The 18,760-nt window shown below is 39.9% G+C and overlaps 1 protein-coding gene across 5 annotated transcripts in view; it reads left to right on the top strand.

Moving 5' to 3' along the window:
* Positions 1-11,700: 11,700 nt before the first annotated feature.
* Positions 11,701-18,760, top strand: part of LOC149837239 (calcium-transporting ATPase 5, plasma membrane-type-like) — a 200,817-nt gene continuing 193,757 nt past the window's right edge. For all 5 annotated transcript variants that reach the window (XM_090005909.1, XM_090005908.1, XM_090005907.1 and 2 more), the window contains exons 1-2: positions 11,701-11,833; positions 11,926-12,179. In XM_090005909.1, the coding sequence (XP_089862035.1) occupies positions 12,030-12,179 (150 nt within the window). In that variant the 5' untranslated portion in view covers positions 11,701-11,833; positions 11,926-12,029. The remainder of the gene's footprint in view (positions 11,834-11,925; positions 12,180-18,760) is intronic.

The raw sequence follows: 18,760 nt of genomic DNA, 5'->3' as shown, positions 1-18,760 counted from the left end.
AAAATATACTTATGATTGAGAATGATGAAAACAGGGAAAAAGCCTTGGAATCGTATTATGCGGAGGATTATCCATCAGATATCGAGGCTGCAGATCAAAGGAAGAACTCTGAATTACGAAAGATGCAGAACAAGGATGACGAATTGAAGGCAAAGGCAAGAAATATTGATGAGAATATAAATAGAAGGCGGAGGATTAACGCACAGGTGATGGAAAAGAGGAAGAAGAATATGGAGGAGTTTCAAAGTTATGTTAGATATTTAGTGGATGAAACTGCGTCACAATGTAAGAGGAGAGATTTGGAGCGTAGTGCAATGCGAAACAAGGCAAGGCTACTGAAGGAGGCGGAGGAGAGGCGAAGGCAAATGAATAAGGCGGAGGAAGAGAAGGGACAGAATATTCCTCAGTATGAGGAAGAAAAGGAAAGGCGAATGAGGGAGAAGGAGTTTGAGAGAGCTAAGGAAATGCAAAGGCAGGAGAACGAGAATGAGGAAAAGAAGGAAAGGCAACGGAAGAAGAAGGAGGAGGAAGAAGAAAATGAAAGAGAAAGGAAGAAGCAGGAGGAAGAATTCCAGGATAGAAGGAAACAAGAACTGAAAGAGAAAGAAAGGCGGCAGAAGGAGAAGGAGGAGGAAGAAAAGGAAAGGGAAAGGAAGAAGCAGGAGGAGGAAGTGCAGGAAAGGTTAAGGAAGAAGCAGAAGGAAGAGGCGAAAATGGAGAGAGAAAGGAAGCAGAAGGATGAGGAGAAAAAACAGAGAGAAAGGAAGGAGAAGGAGGAGGAGGCGAAAAAGGAGAGAAAAAGGATGCAGGAGGAGAAAAGGGAGAAGGAAATGAAGCAGAAGGAGGAGGAGAAAAGGGAGAGAGAAAGAAAGCAGAAGAAGAAGGAGGATAATAGGGAGAGAGAAAGGAAGCAGAGGAAAGAGGAGGAGAAAAGGGAGAGAGAAAGGAAGGAGAAGAAGGAGGAGGAGAATAGGGAGAGAGAAAGGAAGCAGGAGGAGGATAATAGGGAGAGAGAAAGGAAGCAAAGGAAGGAAGAGGAGAAAAGGGAGAGAGAAAGGAAGGAGAAGAAGGAGGAGGAGAATAGGGAGAGAGAAAGGAAGTAGAAGAAGGAGGATGAGAAAAGGGAGAGAGAAAGGAAGGAGAAGGAGGATGAGAAAAGGAAGGATAAAGAAAGGATGGAGAAGGAGGGTGAGAAAAGGAAGGCGAGAGAAAGGCATGCGATGGTGGAGCCGGTAAAGATGGAGATTGCAAGGCAATTGGAGGCAGTGGACCTACCAGAAAGTCCCAGGTTGGATGGAGAACAGGAGAAAATAGCGACCAAGGTAAATATATTCGTTCTCTCTGTGAAGATTTAATAACATGTTTAGCGATTTTGGTATAGCGATTACTGTGTTAGATATTAATATGTATAGCGATTACTGTGATAGTCTGTTTGCAACCAATATTATTTATAGCAGTTAGTAGAATAGTATTTATAAGTACGAATGGAACTAATTTACAATTGGTAGGAATAATATGTTATTTTGTGTTACAGAGAGTTCACAGGAGAAGTAGAGCACCAGGTGAAAAGCTCGAAGGTCGGTGTCAATGGCCTGTAGTTCTCTCATGGTATGGTCAGCTGAATGCATATCAAAAGGACCGATTACGAAATATGCACTTCGGTGGCCTTTTGAACCAACAATATTTTGAAACTTGCTGGAATACCATGACCCACCTGGTAAATAAATGAAATGATAAGACGAACACATTCCAGTTTGATTCTTTTGAGATCACCATGACTCTAGAAGATGTGGCGAGGATCACTGGCCTTAAGTGCGATGGCAGTGTTGTCTTGTTACGGCATTCAAACTATAACGCAAGGGAGAAATGCACGGCCCTGTTAGGAATGTCGATGGACGAATGGAGTCAATGTATTTCTGGTGGAATGAATTCCACATCAATGAAAGTCTCATTTTTTCGTAATAAATGGGAAGGCCACTCTGCTACTTGTGCATCTGAAATAGCTGACCAAGAGTTGTGTGGCTTCCTTCTATATTTTTTTGGTCTTACATTATTTTCTGATTGTTCTGGTTCGAGAATAAGTTTCATGTGGCTGCAGTACCTGGCAGACCTAGACGAAGTCGACGACTATGCATGGGGTGCCTCTATGCTCGCACACTTGTACAGTCAACTCCACCGTGCGAGTAATGGTACGAAAACTGTTGGTGGATTTTGGCCATTTGTTCAGGTATTTGTTGATTACATACCTAGTAATTGCAGACAAATCTCATTGCAGGTTGTGGTGTTTCTAATAATATTGTTTTTGTTAGGCGTGGGCATTGGAACATATTATCTTATTGCGTCCACGTTGTGGCCCTCCGATTTGTGGTTTTCCTAAGATCGGTCGCTGGGCTAGAATAAACGTCGCAGTTTATAATGCTAAGTCCATTTTAGATGGGCTGCAACTAAACGAGGTAAATGTTCTAAAATTGTTTACAATCGCGTCAACATTTACCATTGAGTATTATAAATCATTGTAATGTTCAACATTCTTAAGTATCAATCGCTGCAGGATTGTCTTCCGTAGTACATATCGTTGTTGCCATATCATGCGTAAATAAATTTTAATATATTTGTCATTCGTTATTAAAAAGAATTACCAATGTACAGGTTTTGTGGAGACCTTATGGAGATGGGGAGGACGATGATAAAGACGTTGTTGCGGAGGCTGCTAGATTGTCTGACCGCGATTTATGGCTATTCTGCAATTTTGAAGCCGAGTTGCAGCAAGGTAGTCGAGTTCTCCTACAATCTGGCTTGGGGCAGTCTATCCCAAATAAGCCTTTGGAAGTTAGAAGGAAGATGAATAGTGGTGGGGGCAGGAACGTGAATTGGCCCGATCGCTACAGGGATGAATTATTAAATTGGAACTCAGGTGGTTTCCCTGCCGTATCGTATGATCATGAAGGACGACAATTTGATCCCTTCTATTTCGAAAGGTATTGGGAACCAATGCGACGAAATCTGAAGATTGAAAAAATTGTGAACCCATGTCTCCCAATTGCCCCTTTTCATGTTGCAGCTCAGCCTCTACAACCAAAACGTCGTCTCTCTCCGGTTACTACGACTAATCCCTCAGTAAAAAAGCGCGAGGAAGAGCGAACACTTGCTCTAAAAGAAAACATTGTCTCTGCCGCAAGGTTCGAAGTTATGGAAAGGAAGAATAAGAAATTAAGGGCACAAGTAAGCACTATGGGGATTCAATTGAACTCAGTGGTAGAGATGATGACCAGTTTTCTTAATAAAGGTCTCGCAACGAAGATGCCACGCAGGATAGACAGTGCACAAATAAAAAGTGAGAGACAAGTCTATGATATTTCATCTGATTCGTCAAGTGCCTCAGAATAAATCTTAGATTTTCATTTTTATCACGCTAGGTTTTTGTTGTAATTGTATAATGAGTTGTAGTAACGTGACATTCTTTTATTGTTTAATTCTTTATTATTACATCTTTTCGTCTGTGGATCTCTGTAATAAATAAACTTTAATCAAAAATAGATGTTTGTTCAAAAATCGTGGCATTGCCTAACATCTCTGGCATCGCTAAGATATAACATTTCTGTTTAGCAATCGTTGTATTTGTCTCCGCCTCAAAAGAATATCGCAAAAAGAATTGGTGATGTAAGCCATGAACAATAATTTAACGAGTTCTGGCAGCGTAAATGATAACAGTCAATAGCGATAAGAAAAGGGTTTCTTGTTAAAAAACCGCTGAGGAAAGTATGTTGCATGAATATATCGATGTATCCATATACGATAATCAATAGAATAATCGTGAAAGATTATTTATACCTGAAAGATTGTTATAATGCGACCGACAAACGACGGGTTTTTAATTATTTAAAAGTGAATAATTTAATTTGAGGGTGTTTTCGAAAAAGTTTGGCATGTGAGACGACGTATTTTTAATTATTTAAAACGCAAAGGGTGGCTTGTGGAAAGACGTATTTTTAAATACTTCGAACGCAATCATTTAATTTGGTGGCGGTTATCGAAAAAGGGCGGCATGCGAAAAGACGTATTTTTATTTATTTAAAACGCAATCATTTAATTAGCGGGCTGTTTTCGAAAAAGGGCGGCACGTTAAAGGACTTTACCTTTGTATTTGACTGAGGACGACGTTTCTGTATCTGCGTTGCAAAGGTGCCATCGATATCTTCGTCCAGCCATGGCGCCGAAGAAGGGGACAATCAGAGCAGTACGACCAGCCAAGGCGTCCAAAAAGAGGACTACGGGAGCAATACGACCCGGCACGACGCCAAAGATGATGGGAGCACTACGACCGGGCATGGGAGCAACGGAGAGGACGATGGGAGCAAAATGACCAGGCACGGCGGCAAAGAAGAGGACGATGGGAACAAAATGACCAGGCACGACGGCAACGGATAGGACGATGGGAGCAAAACGACCAGACACGGCTCCAAAGGAGTGGACGATGGAAGAAAAACAACCAGGCACGGAGCAAACAGAGAGGACGATGGGAGTAAAACGACCAGACACGGCACCAACAGAGAGAACAATGGGCGCAAAACGGCCAGGCACAGCGCCGAAGAAGAAGACAACCACATCCACAGTACCAGCATTAGCGCTTAAGACGTATATTTTTTGAAACGCCTGAGCGGTTTAGTCAACATTTGCCTTTTCATGTCGTATTTGGACTATTGTTGTTTACTATAGACAATAATTTCAATGTCGAATCCTGAATACCACGCTCATGGTGCACTCAGTTCAACATCCACAGGCAAGGGTGGGCGGCAACGCCCTGACGAGTTCGTAGATGACATCGAGCAGATGCAAGATGAATTTGCAGTTGGGAATACTATCAGTAATTTTGTAAGTATTTAACCACTATCAATTTCTAGGTCGTTCCGGTTTGTATGTTTTGAAGTTCATAAATTTGTGTAACCAGACAATGTGTGATTCTGTCAATTACATCCAGAGCAACCCAAAGAGCAATACAGTACGCATCATCAGCCCTTATTTCATGGTATGTCTGGTCCGTTGTTGTTTTGTTTGCTTTTATGACGTACTCACGTTTCTTGGTGGTTAAATCTTACTATTTCGTGCAACAGATGTACGTCCGGCGAAAGCCATACAACATTGTATTCACAGATGCACTACCTTGTTGGAACAACGATGATGAGTGCCTAGACATTTCAAAATTTGGAAAGGTAAGTGAACAAACCTCTTCTCCAAGGTTTAGTCGTAACATCCTCATCACGATGTCTCTGGAATGAAAAATTATTTTATCGATTCGCAGATTTTACTTCCTACACTCTGGCAAAATCCTGACCATTGGGTCCTATACGAGATGAATTTTCTGGAAAAACAACTATGGTGCTACAACTCCTTGGACTGCCACAGTGGCGTAGAACGCTATGCATTTGGTAAGCTTGTGCCCATAGGTGAATCGTAGCTATTCGAGGTGGACCGGACTGTAATATAGTATCCCTTTATCACATGCGGGATTCCTTAACGGGCTTGGTGTCGACATTGCCGAGTGGATGTTGCTCTGTGCTGACGATGCTCCTTTACAAAGTAATGGGGTCGATTGTGGCATATTCGTAATGAAGCATATTGAAGCAATATACAATGAAGAAGAACCTTGTTTCCACGCTGTATGAGCTTTGTATCCGATGTTATTGTTTATTCCTGTTATATATTGGTTTCACATTACATGTTTTGTTGCAGGATCATATGCCGGAAATACGCTACGAAATATGCCAATAATTGATTAAGTTTAAAAAGAACGGCAGACAAAATATGTAAAGTGAAACCTGTCGATTGCTCTGTCTGTACAACCTAACGAGCTCCGCCATCACCGTTCTCGCCCTCCTCCTCGACAGCAACTCAGTCGGTGCAGTCGCACTGAGGATGGCTAGCAGGAGCTCCACCATTGTTGTATATGCATAACCAATGCTGGTAAAAGTTGTTCTTCAGTAATGAAAAATACTGTACGACGAAAGATCTTTCTAAAAATCGCATTCCGTGAACTTATCAATAAGAAAAGTTTGTTCTCAGAAATCACTGTATTGCTCAACCTACGATAATGTACATTGATGTACACCTAAGGCAATTTCTTGGGATGCGTATGGACGTACTTGTGGATTTATTTGAGATCGAAAATTTTGGTCCAATCGCATTGATTACTATTGAGAATAGCCCTCTGGCATGACATTGTTCAATTTTTGACATTAATGCGGAGTGCATTTTTATTGAAGATTTGCTTTTGGTTTAATGAAACTGACGTATATACTTGAAAATTGACGGAGGGTGATAGGACGTTTCATTAATATTTGAATGACACAACACATAGTTCCACTTTGCTTCGCGAATAAGAAACCGACAAATCGATAATTCCTGTATATAGGCGGCTTCGACGCAGTTGTCGTATCCATTTATACTTTTTTCATATGTATGCAAGATCATAATTGAAGGAAACGTCATTTAAAATTCAAGAAATTTTCAAATTCTTTCACAAGTTTTCATGGTGGTAGCAGTGTAGTTGACGGTAGACCACTAAGCGTATCGCTTTGTACTATTCGTAAAATACGAAAGCTACATTAATGGCTCTTATTCACCACTTTTTTCATATGCCAGCAATAAAGCGATGTTTAAGCATACAACATTTCATAGCGATGTTGAATATTATCATTTCGAACATTAGAAGTCTTTGTTCATTAAAATACATCGCAGTCTCACTCAGCGACTGTCAACCACGTGGGTTGAGCGCACATCTTTTATCAATTACAAGCCTTTTAGATGCTCGCGAGACCTTCGTCAGTTTCTCCTCTGCAATTAGAAAGGACGTCAATTTTTTGCAGAGTTATTCGCGAAATCCGGGTATATCAACCTGCAAAAACAGATTGTAAAGTAGAAGCAATAGACATGCACTTAATCCCCAATAACAGAGGCAAAGAAATGGCATACAGCGTCGAAACAGGGTTTTGCACCATTGTATATTGCTTTAATGTACTTCATTACAAATACCCTGCAATCAACGTCATTATCTTGTAAAGGAGCATGGTATGTCGTGCTATAGATCCACTCGCTAGCATCGACTCCCAAAATGGCTTTGAGGAAACCGATCTGAGAATAATGCGACCGACAGTAAATTCATGACCTCAGTACACGACTTGTTCCTCACATAGATATTGAAACTTACGAGATGGGAAATGTCTAGCCGAAAACCACTGTCAACTTTCAACGAATTGTAACACCATAGTTGTTTTTCGTGTAAATCCATCACGTATAAGACCCAATGCTTTTCAGATTGCCATAGTGTATGAATCAATATCTGCAAATAGATCGAAAAAATGATGTTAGCACTTGTTATGCTGTAATATTGCACTCTAGGTTTGTTTGCTTACCTTTTCACTTGACAAAAGGTCTCTGCAGTGATTACCGTTAACCCAATAAGGTATGCCGTCTTGAAATCCACTAGAGTATGGCAAACGGTGTAAGATAGTCTCTAAACCGAAACATTGCTAACACCAATGATAACATACGAATCAATTGGACTAAATCAATAACGAAAAGCAACATAAAATAAAACCGATATACCATGAAGTACGGGCTTACGACGCTTATAGTCTGGCTTGGTGCGCTGCTTTTAATATAACTGACGAAATCAGATATAGTCTGTTTGCAGCAAATATGTTGTTGTTAACGCACGTACTCATGGCTTACGTATATAGACAACTGCTACTAGTTTCATACTAACAAAATTACTGATCATGTTGTATTGTGCGAATTCACTGTGCATTCGGTTGATGTCCTCCAGGAGTGATTGACTAAGTTTTCGCCCAACTTCGTCGGTGGATGTTCGACTGAAATGAATGCAGACATTGCAACGAACGATATTGAAATTACATTATATAGTACATAAAAAACAAATCGCAAAAAACGGCATGAAAGAGACGGATTTTGCTGAACATGTAGACGATGTGTAGACAACATACCCATGATTCGCCATTGTTGGTCGTGTAGCTGTCTTCGCCTGCGTCACCGACCATAATTTTGTATGTTGGAGGACGGATCTCCAGGTTTATGAAGGAACCGTCGGTTTGATTGTTGCTGGTTCACGAAGTAGAAGACAAACACAGATTCCAGTACTTGTGCGACTATTTATGACCTAAAAGATGTACTGCTCAACCAACATGATCAATGAATACTGTACGACAAATCAAACATTTATTGTTATCCGTTGTAACTGCGTAATTCGACTTCATATTCGCTGCATAGCGAGTTGTGGTTATCACGGGAAAGCGATTTGTGCAGCAATACTCGGCCTTTGTAAAGGGTGTTAGTCAACGCCGATTTGCGGTGTTAAACGATACTAGTATAAATTGATAATGAACGTTTGTTGATAATAACCCCACGGATCTAAAAAAAACCCATGGGTTGAACTACATAGCGATTGTGAGAAATTGTGGAGTACCACTCACACTTGCACTTGCACTGTTAAAGCAAACAAAGTTCCCCCTGTACCAGATGAAGAGGTTGACTTACCTCTTAAGAAATGAAGTGAGGAAGAGAAAAGACACATTGAGTAGCCTTTTATTTATAATATATGGATACAACTTTTCATTTCAAAAGACAATTGGAGGTGTCACAGGAATCTCGTGTGGGCTATTAATTTAGTTGTCATGCCTTTTTGCATGCCCCGATCTCCACAATGCCGGATTTGTTTTTGAGTTTATAGTCATTTGTCACTGACGACTTCCGGTCCGTGGTTGGATTTGCTTAAATCGTTAGATAGCGATTTTTTGCTTCTGCAAAAAGTCAATTGATGACATCACAGTATGGCGATTTGTGGTTATCGTTGAATAGCGATCTGTGGCATCGCATCATAGTGATTTGAGGGTATTGTTCGACTGTCGATCTAAGCGGGATGACAAGGGTTGTTCAAGTAACCTTTTTTTGGGCATTGAGCAAGGTTGCGCTTCATTTTATGATCTAAGTAGGCTTTCAACCGCGTAGATGATAGCATACTTAGATCAAAAAATGAAGCGCAACCTTGCTTATTGCCCGAAAAAAACTTACTTGAACAACCTTTGTCAACCCGCTTTGATTGACATTCGAACAATACACTCAAATCACTACGCTGCGATGCCACATATCGCTAATCAACGATAACCACAAATCGCCATACAGTGATGTCATCAATCGACTTCCTACAGAAGCAAAAAATCGCTATCTATCGATTTAAGCAAATACAACCACGGACCGCAAGTCGTTAGTGACAAATGACTATAAACTCAAAAACAAATCCGGTATTGTGGAGATCGGGGCTTGCAAAGAGGCATGGCAACTAAATTAATAGCCCACACGAGATTCCTGTGTCCCATACCTATCTGTTGAATGCATCAGAGCCTGTCATGAAAGAGAAAATATTAGACACTGAATTAAGTTTCACAAGAAATGCATACATCCTCGCAATATAATTTACATACCAAAAGACTTGTAAAACTGTAGCTATCGTTGCCGGAAATCTGGTCGGGAGGAATGTAGGTTTGAACATTTGGTGGTACTTCTGCATGGTATTGCTGCATGATGGACATTACGCGAGTTAGCTATTTGACAAGTTTCACGCAAAGGGAAGCAATATAATGTTTTACATACCTGTTCATTCGAAGGGCTTTGTTGTTTTTTATTACAGGTAGGTTGTTTCTTAGTCTTGTTCTTGCCAACCAATTCTACTGCACCCTTTTCTCTCCGACGACTGCGATCAGAGGCAGGTTTTCTTTTGATACCCTTCGCTTCATGAATATGTCCATCATAATCAACAACGTTCACTACTGACTTGTTGAAGATAATGTTTACGCTTCGGTGCAACTTCTCGGGAGTGTCAAGCGAAACATGATTTTGACCTACGCTTTTCGATCCCATTATCTTCGGCTGGTATTCATTCGCTGCAACGGACTTAATGTGAATTAACTCCACGTTTTCAAGTAACTCCGTTGCAACTTTTCTCACACATGCATAGCCTTCTTCACTTCTCAATGCCAAATCAGCAACATGCATGAATGACCTACACAGTTGTTGGTAACGGGAGGCTATGTGGCACTTCTCGTCAACACCAGATTTACTCGCATTGTCCATAACGAGCATTTCAATCTTCGCGCTTCTGGTCTATCTTCGCATTACGTAAGACTCAGGTATTTCTTGTATCTTCTCTTGATTGAGTGCCTTTAATGCATGACAGCATAGAATGCCTTTGAATTCATACATTTTGCACGAGCATTCTACCCTTCCGTTGTCAACATTGTACGTGACATGTGCTTCTTGCCTTTCCTGATGCTTTTCGCCCTGACAAAAAAATATGGTATTTGTACATATTCTCGGTTTGCACGAGTCCTTCTATTTTGCAATTCATGACATGCAACACCTCTTTCTTGATCCATTCAAATACAGTTAGTGTATAGAGAGCTGCAGGTCACATCAATATTTTCATGTCAAAAGTTTGAGGTCGTGTATTGAAGCATTTCACGTCTTGTTCAAGCTCATTCTGTCTTAGACCGTCTACAAATAATTCATATTGTTCCATAAAACGAAACATTGTTAAACATGAATACAAAGTTTTTTTCAGGGTGACATGCATAGATTCGACTTTATGTGTGCTTATCATACCTGCACAAAAGTATTGTCTTCCATATGCCAATGCCCACTTATCTTTTTATGCATATAAATTTTATAACCATAGACAGTCAGTAAGGTCGTATGTCTTAATCATTTTGTCTCAATCTGACTTAAAAGTGACCTCGTCTACGCTATGAAGTACACAACTTGTAAACTTTTTGTCAAACCCTGTATTCTGATTAAGTATGTGTCATATGTTCTTTGCTGCATTTTGAAAGATATGCCACAAACATAGGCGATGATGTGCATCTGGCCATACATGAAGCACTGCAGCCGCAATTGCGTGATCACCATCTGTAAGTACAGTTTCAGGATGCTTCCCGTTCATTGCCTGTGTAAATACTCTGAACAACCACTCAAAGCTTTCCTTGGTCTGGTCATACACAAAAGCACCGCCTAATATACAACTCTGTGCGTGATGGTTCACTCCCACAAACTGCGCAAATGACCACTGTTCACTATTAATCTTTATTGTAGTATCAAACACAAACACATCATTGAAGCATTCATAATCTACTCTAGACTTTGAATCTGCCCAAAACATATTCATAACATATCCATCTTCATCCACTTGCATTGCACTAAAGAAACCATATTCATTGCTTGATTTATTCTGTAAGTAACGAACCAAACAACATATTTCTCCGTTCTTCATGTTATCTATCCTCTTCCTTCTCAAGTGGTTTCTTAGATCCAAAGGTGTGAATGATACATTTTCGCGACCACTATCTATGCGGGTAAACAAATTGTATGTCTACCTTGGTGCAATGTCGGCGCGACCACCAGTTATTTTTTTGTTATTTTAAGAGCATGTTTTCAATAAAACATCAGTAAAATTAATAAAGTAGCATTCAAAATATTAAAATAATGACTATACGTTATTAGATTAGTGTCAGCGTGTCAAAATCGTGTTGCCAACGACACGGCTCCATATCGTGTCATTGTGACATGGACCGGCAAACAAGCGGGAAGTGGCTTCCTCTTTCTCACGCATGCAAGCGGGAGGAAGCTCCCACGAAGCTTCGATCGAGAGAGAGAGAGAGAGAGAGAGAGAGAGAGAGAGGTTGTTGCAGCAGATTGCCGGGTTTTCATAGTTACCGCTTATCAGACAAAAAGATCGGGCAAAAGATAGCAAGAAGTAACTGGAAAACAGGTTTTGGCAGTTATTTCTTATTCGTTCGCATCTCTTTCCATTTCTTTTGCCCTAGTTTTTAGCTTCCTATCTCTCGCGCAACCCGAAAACAGGTTTTACCGGAAAACCGAAGGGTTTCTCCGGTCGGATTTGTATTGAGGGTTCGCGGGCTTCAGACTTAACCGCCGGTGTCATCTCTCCTGCTGCCGACCCCAGGATGAGCTTCTCGGCGTCGCCAGGCTGGCACCGGCGGAACGAGGAGGCCGGCGGTCCTGCCAATGGCGGTTTTGGGGATCCGGACGACGACTCTGACTTATTCCATATCCCACCGAAGCGGGCGTCGCTCGAGCGCCTCAAACGATGGAGGGTAACATCTCGTTAATCCCTTCGCGCAGTTTCTTCGGTTTAATTCGATGCTGATTCCCTTGATTCATGGTTGCTGAAGCGTAGAATTGATAAAGTCTATGCACATTTGGAAGTTCTTGCTTTGTTCTTGGTGTATGTTGTAAAACAAGCCTGTCTGTACGACTTCCCCGCGGATTAGAGTCAAATTCGTGAAAAGCATTTGGTTATATGCTCGTTTTTCAAAACATGAATGCGATGCTTTGCTTCTGTTGATCATAACGAATTCAGTGCATTTGGATATCTCTTGACTTTTTCTTTTTCTTGGTGCTGCTTGCTTGAGGTAGTGATCATTCTCACCTTGCGGTATATTTCAACCTCTTCTTTATATGTGATTACTTTTACTGTTACTGAATAATGTAATCTTACAGGTTTGCTGCAAATCAAATATCTGGAAATTGTATGAGTGGACATCATAGTCACAAATATTGGTCTCTGCTATATCTCGGCAAGGCAAATCTCTCAACAATATGGGTTTAGTTGATAAAACTCCAGGAAATCTTGGCACTTGAAAAATTTAAAAATGTAATTATAGAGGAAATAGGTAACAAAATAATATGTTTAGATAATAAAATACACACACGTATAAATTCTAATAAAAGGAATAAGTAAAAAAATGTAAAAGAAAGAAGGAAAACCATATTAAAGATATAGAAAAGCAAAAAAAGTTAACTGTAAAAGTAACTGGACATATCATGTATCATGATATTATTGCAATAATACCACTACAAAATTACTATGTTTGAAAATATTATGATATTTTACCTTTTAAATCATTTTCCAAAAAAGGATTTTAAGGCAGATATTTTCAATTTATCGGCGATATCTATGACTATTCTGGACATGGCCAACCAAACAGTAGAACTCAATAATTTGAAGCTTACAATTGGGAGCAGAAACAACCAATACAATATATCTATTGGAAATTCATGCTACACCAGTTACTGGCTGTAATTAGAAGTCACCATCTTACAACAACAACAACAACAACAACTACGCCTTCATCCCAAAACAATTGGGGTCAGCGATGTGAACCAAAAAAGAAATTCATTTTGGGTCTTCCACATGAATCCTTTTCCTCCAATCATTTCTATCCAATGCCATGTCCTCGGTGAGGTTCAAAGCATTCATATCCTTTCCTATCATCTCCATCCAAGTCTTCCTAGGCCTACCCCGACCTCTTTTAACTAATATATTTTCCCATTTCTCCAACCTTCTAACGGGAGCATCATTAGGCCTTCGCCGAATATGTCCAAACCACCGTAAACGATTCTCTCGCATCTTATTTTCAATGGGTGCAACACCTACCTTCTTAGGTATCTCCTCGTTCCGAATCTTATCTTTTATAGTGTTTCCACACATCCATCTAAGCATCCGCATCTCAGCTACACTCATTTTTTTGAATATGATGTCTCTTGGCAGCCCAACATTCCGTACCATATAGTAAAGCGGGTCTAATAGTCGTCCTATAAAACTTTCCCTTCAACCGCAATGGCATTCTACGATCGCACAACACTCCAGTTGCACTTTTCCATTTCATCCACCCAACCTTTATCCTATGATTTACTTCTCCATCAATTTCTTCATACTTTTGAATGATGGATCCCAAATATTTGAAATAATCATTCACCGGTATTTCTTGCTCACCAAGCTTCACTACACTCCCATCACTACTTCGTTGCTTACTAAACCGACATTCCATATATTCAGTCTTACTCTTACTCAACTTAAAACCTCTAGCTTCCAATGTCTGTCCCCATAATTCTAACTTAGCGTTAACCCCAGCTCTAGACTCATCAATCAAAACAATATCAACAAACAACATACACCACGGTACATTTTCTTGAACTGATCTCGTAAGCTCATCCATCACTATCACAAATAGGAAAGGGATTAAAGCAGATCCTTGATGTAACTCAACCGTTATAGGAAAATTGGTTGTCACCCCTCCACAAGTGCGGACATTGGTTACTACTCCTTCATACATATCTTTAATTATACTAATGTACTTGAGAGAAACACCTTTCTTCATCATTGTCCACCAGAGAACGTCCCTAGGTACTCTATCGTATGCCTTCTCTAAATCAATAAAAACCATATGCAAATCTTTGTTCCTCTCTCTATATCTTTCAATAAGTTGTCTAAGAAGATGTATAGCTTCCATAGTTGATCTTCCAGGCATAAAACCAAATTGATTCTCCGATATCATGACAACCTTCCTCAACCTAGACTCAATCACCCTCTCCCAAAGTTTCATAGTATGACTCATGAGTTTTATACCACGATAGTTTGTGCAATCTTGTATATCACCCTTATTCTTATATAAAGACACCAAAGTACTCTTCCTCCACTCATTAGGCATCTTATTTGTTCGCCAAATCAAGTTAAAAAGATTTGTCAACCATTCCAAACCTTTCTCTCCCAAGCATTTCTAAGCCTCGATAGGTATACCATCTGGGATAACTGCCCTTCTTGATTTCATTTTCTTCAAAGCCTCTGCAATTTCTTTCTTTTGAATCTTGCGCATGAAGTCACGATTTATCTCATGAAAAGGAATGGACAAGTCTCTAAGATCTTGAGCATGACTATCATTAAATAGCTTATCAAAATAATCTTTCCATCTCTCCTTAATCGCCTCATCTTTGACTAAAAACCTTTGTGTTTCATCTTTGATACATCTAACCATACCTAAATCCCTCGATTTCCTATCTCTCATCTTTGCAAGCCTATAAATATCCTTCTCGCCTTCTTTGGTATCCAGCTTGTCATAAACCTCATTATATACCTTAGCCCTCGCGTTTCGAACTACTTTTTGAGCTTCCTTCTTTGCTATCATATACTTCTTCAAATTCTCATTATCACGACTCTTACTTAGATTTCTATAACACTCTCTTTTAACCTTAATAGCTAATTTGACATCCTCGTTCCACCATGATGTATCCTTACCTAGTGGTGCACCGCCTTTAGACTCACCCAATACCTCCTTAGCCACTTTTCTCATGCCACCCGCTATCTTATTCCACATTGATTCTGAATCCTCCTCGAGACACCAATCAACTTCCTTAACTACCTGCTCTACAAACATTCCTTGTTTAGCTCCTTTCAGTGCCCACCACTTAATTCTAGGATCTATCCTATGTCTATCCCTTTTGCGGCATTGTCTAATTCTAAGATCTAAAATTAAGACTCTATGTTGTGTAGCTACACTTTCTCCCGGTATAACCTTACAATCGATGCAACAACCCCTATCTCTCTTTCTAAGTAGGAAAAAATCTATCTGACTCGTATTAACCCCACTTTTAAATGTTACTAGGTGAGACTCCCTCTTCCTAAACCAAGTGTTTGCTAAGATCATATCATAGGACAAACAAAAATCTAAAATCCTTTCTCCACTTTCATTTCTTTCTCCTATACCATAGCCTCCATGGATACTCTCAAATCCATCCCTACTAATGCCTACATGTCCATTAAGGTCACCGCCGATGAAAAGCTTTTCTCCATAAGATATCCCTTGTACTACTCCATCTAAATCTTCTCAAAATTGATGCTTAATGGACTCATCTAAACCTACTTGAGGTGCATAAACACTAATAATATTAATAATATCCGTACCTAATACTAATTTAATAAGTAAAATTCTATCACCCTTCCTACGGACCTCAACTACATTTTCTATAAACAGACGACTCATAACAATCCCTACTCCATTCCTACTCCTATTTATTCCTGTATACCAAATCTTATATCCCCAAGGTTCTATCACTTTTTCTTTCTCACCTACCCATTTGGTCTCTTGTAGACATAAAATATCAATCTTTCTCCTACACATAACATCTACTAACTCTACCAACTTACCAGTTAAAGACCCTATGTTCCAAGTGGCTAACCTAATTTTATGGTCTTGGACTAACTTCTTTACCCCCACCCGTCCAACAAAGTGAGGGAACCCTTGCCTATTTGACACCACACCCGGGTGCCGGTGTGACGCGTCGCTTCTGGGCGACGACCTAGCAACCCTTGCCCATTTATCACTACCTCCGGGCCTAGAGAATACAGCGCGTCGCTCAGTAGGGAACGCCCCAACGAAATTCTCATATTGGTTCATTTTTATAGGGTATGACTAAGTTTTTATGCTGGCTGTCACAGGCCTACCGCAACCCTCCTCCTTTATCCGGGCTTGGGACCGGCAGTGTCACCATCTTAACTGCACTAAAATGAACATTTGTTGTTTGTATGGTAACTTCACTGCATGTCCTGCCTTACAAAATTGGAGGGCTACCTAACATATGACCGACTTAATTCTGGGATCAACACATGCTTCTCCCTTATTCTTTAATGCCACAATCAACTCAACTTAGAACTTGTAGCGCATCAAGCGCTAATTAAGACTTGTCTTCATCTTGTTTCCATCTTTTGGGCCATGGCCAATTAATTATGTTATGGGATGATCTTATCATTGGTCAATCCTTCCCTGTTTGAAATAACATCATTGTCTTATTGACTATGATTCTGATAGTAGTTGATGACCGAAAAAGTCCTTTAGCAGGAATGACTTCATTTAACTGTGGATGCTTCACCCAAGGAGACTATTATGACAAGGTTATGAATTTTACCCATCATTTTGCTGAAGTCACCAAAAATTGACCTTATTGATGTGCATGACAAGTGACTATGAGGCTTGTTTCAGTAGATATGTTTCAGTACATGCAATTTTGGAACCTTCTAGTAAAGCAAAGTTGGAGTAGTATAGATGACTAGGCCTCTATATTAAGCCTGTCAGCCTGGTGATCATCTTAAGCTTTTATTTTCCTGCCATCTCCAATGAAAGGAGAGCGATTTCTTTGAATGGATGGAGTACATGACACTTGGTTAGTTTGTATCTTATCACATAGAAAACCAACGTCGTGGAGATTCTGTTGGTGATGGATTGTTTTCTTGAGTGGTGCCCATCACGAGTCATCCCTAACGAAAAATTGTTCTTGTCACCCTCATGCTAAGTGTGATTGCTACCTCTTGATGACTTTCTATCATGGAGCTAGGGTTGTTCAAGGTATTCAAAGTATTTTTGTATAGAGTTCCTAAATCTTGTTGAAGTTCCACATGGGTAATCTTTCTTCATAGTCCTAAGCGGAACTTATGTCGTATGGTTCTTAAGAAGAAGAGAACTGCCGAGTTATCATACGCTCAATTGATCAACATAGTGAATAGTGTTCAAACTTCTGCAAAAGGTTCTTGTAAGTTGAATGAAAGTGTGCAATTGTGTGCAAACATCTCACCTTTATTTGCTGAGGCAAAATCTTGTCAATTTTAATGTGTCTTATGGGGCCCTACGTCATACTTATCCACAAACTGGATCTAGAAAAATCCTCCACATGGAAAACTGTGGCCTTCTGCTGTACATGTTGGCCAACATGCCTTCTCATTCAGCAGAAAAGCTGGATTTTTCTGATATATCTTTTGCACTGTATGAAACGTAGATCATTGCCATTCTTAACCGAAACTGAGGTTAAGCTCCGCCTTCAAACCTTTTTGGGTTAGGAGTAAAGCAAGGAAAGGGGAGAGGAGTTGTTGCAAAGAGGCTAGGGATTGGTTGTTGCTGAAGAGATGTGGTGAAGACACTTCTAACTTGTTCAGGTTGTCCTCCTCATGGCTTCATGCCTATCTTTGTGCATGAACACCTAGTAATTAGGATATGTATTGGACTAGCCTTTTGGAAAACCAAATAGCCCCCCTATATAGAAAATCATACAACTGCTTAGATCCTTCTATAGGCTAGAACAGAAACTTTCCTGACTCAGTTACTAAAGGATGATGCCCTTTTTAGTCCATTTAGAATCACTTCTTGCACCCACTTTTTGAAAGTGCAGGGCAATTATTCTTACTGTTTCTTTTCTAAGTTTCCCGTGCAATGCAGGCAAATGCTCATGCTTTATGATTAATATTCCTATATGTTTATATGTCATGAGTTTAACATCCATAGATTCATCAGTTCTATTATTGCCTTAGTGATCATCTCATTTATGGTGCCTTGCTGGTTTGGATGCTTTGCATTATGGAATCTTCAAGCAGTGATTTCTCAGGGTTAAGAGTTGAACCAATATGGGTTATGTAGTACCCCTTTTGTCCTATTCTATTGGCTGTCCAATGAAGCAACATTTGACTGCCTTGGGAGAGAGCTTGTGTTTTTCATGTTTAAGCAACAAAATAAAGTAAATACTTCCAAACACACGTAATGGCCCATATCTCTAATATGACCAACCAATGTTTGATATGGTGTATCTGATAAAATGTGATTAGGCATAACTGGATCTGGATTGGATCCAGATCTGTGCGTCTGATCATGTAATCACGTTTTATATTGTAATGGCATATTTTGTAATTTGTTTGTATTTTAAACCCAATGTATATTATGTTGCATATAATACCATTAGGGCACGCCTATTGCAAGTGAGGCTGCCGTTTTTCTTTGCATCCCTTTTTCATTCTCCTTCTCTCTATTTCCTGCTGAAACAACATTGTGGTGGCTTTCCGACATCTGATCGAGAA

The sequence above is a fragment of the Nuphar pumila genome, chromosome 5 (genome assembly GCF_984573655.1).
Source record: "Nuphar pumila chromosome 5, dmNupPumi1.hap1.1, whole genome shotgun sequence".
In the NCBI taxonomy this organism is placed as follows: domain Eukaryota; kingdom Viridiplantae; phylum Streptophyta; class Magnoliopsida; order Nymphaeales; family Nymphaeaceae; genus Nuphar; species Nuphar pumila.
Note: the sequence above shows the minus strand (reverse complement) of the source record. Positions and strands in the feature narration are given on the sequence as shown.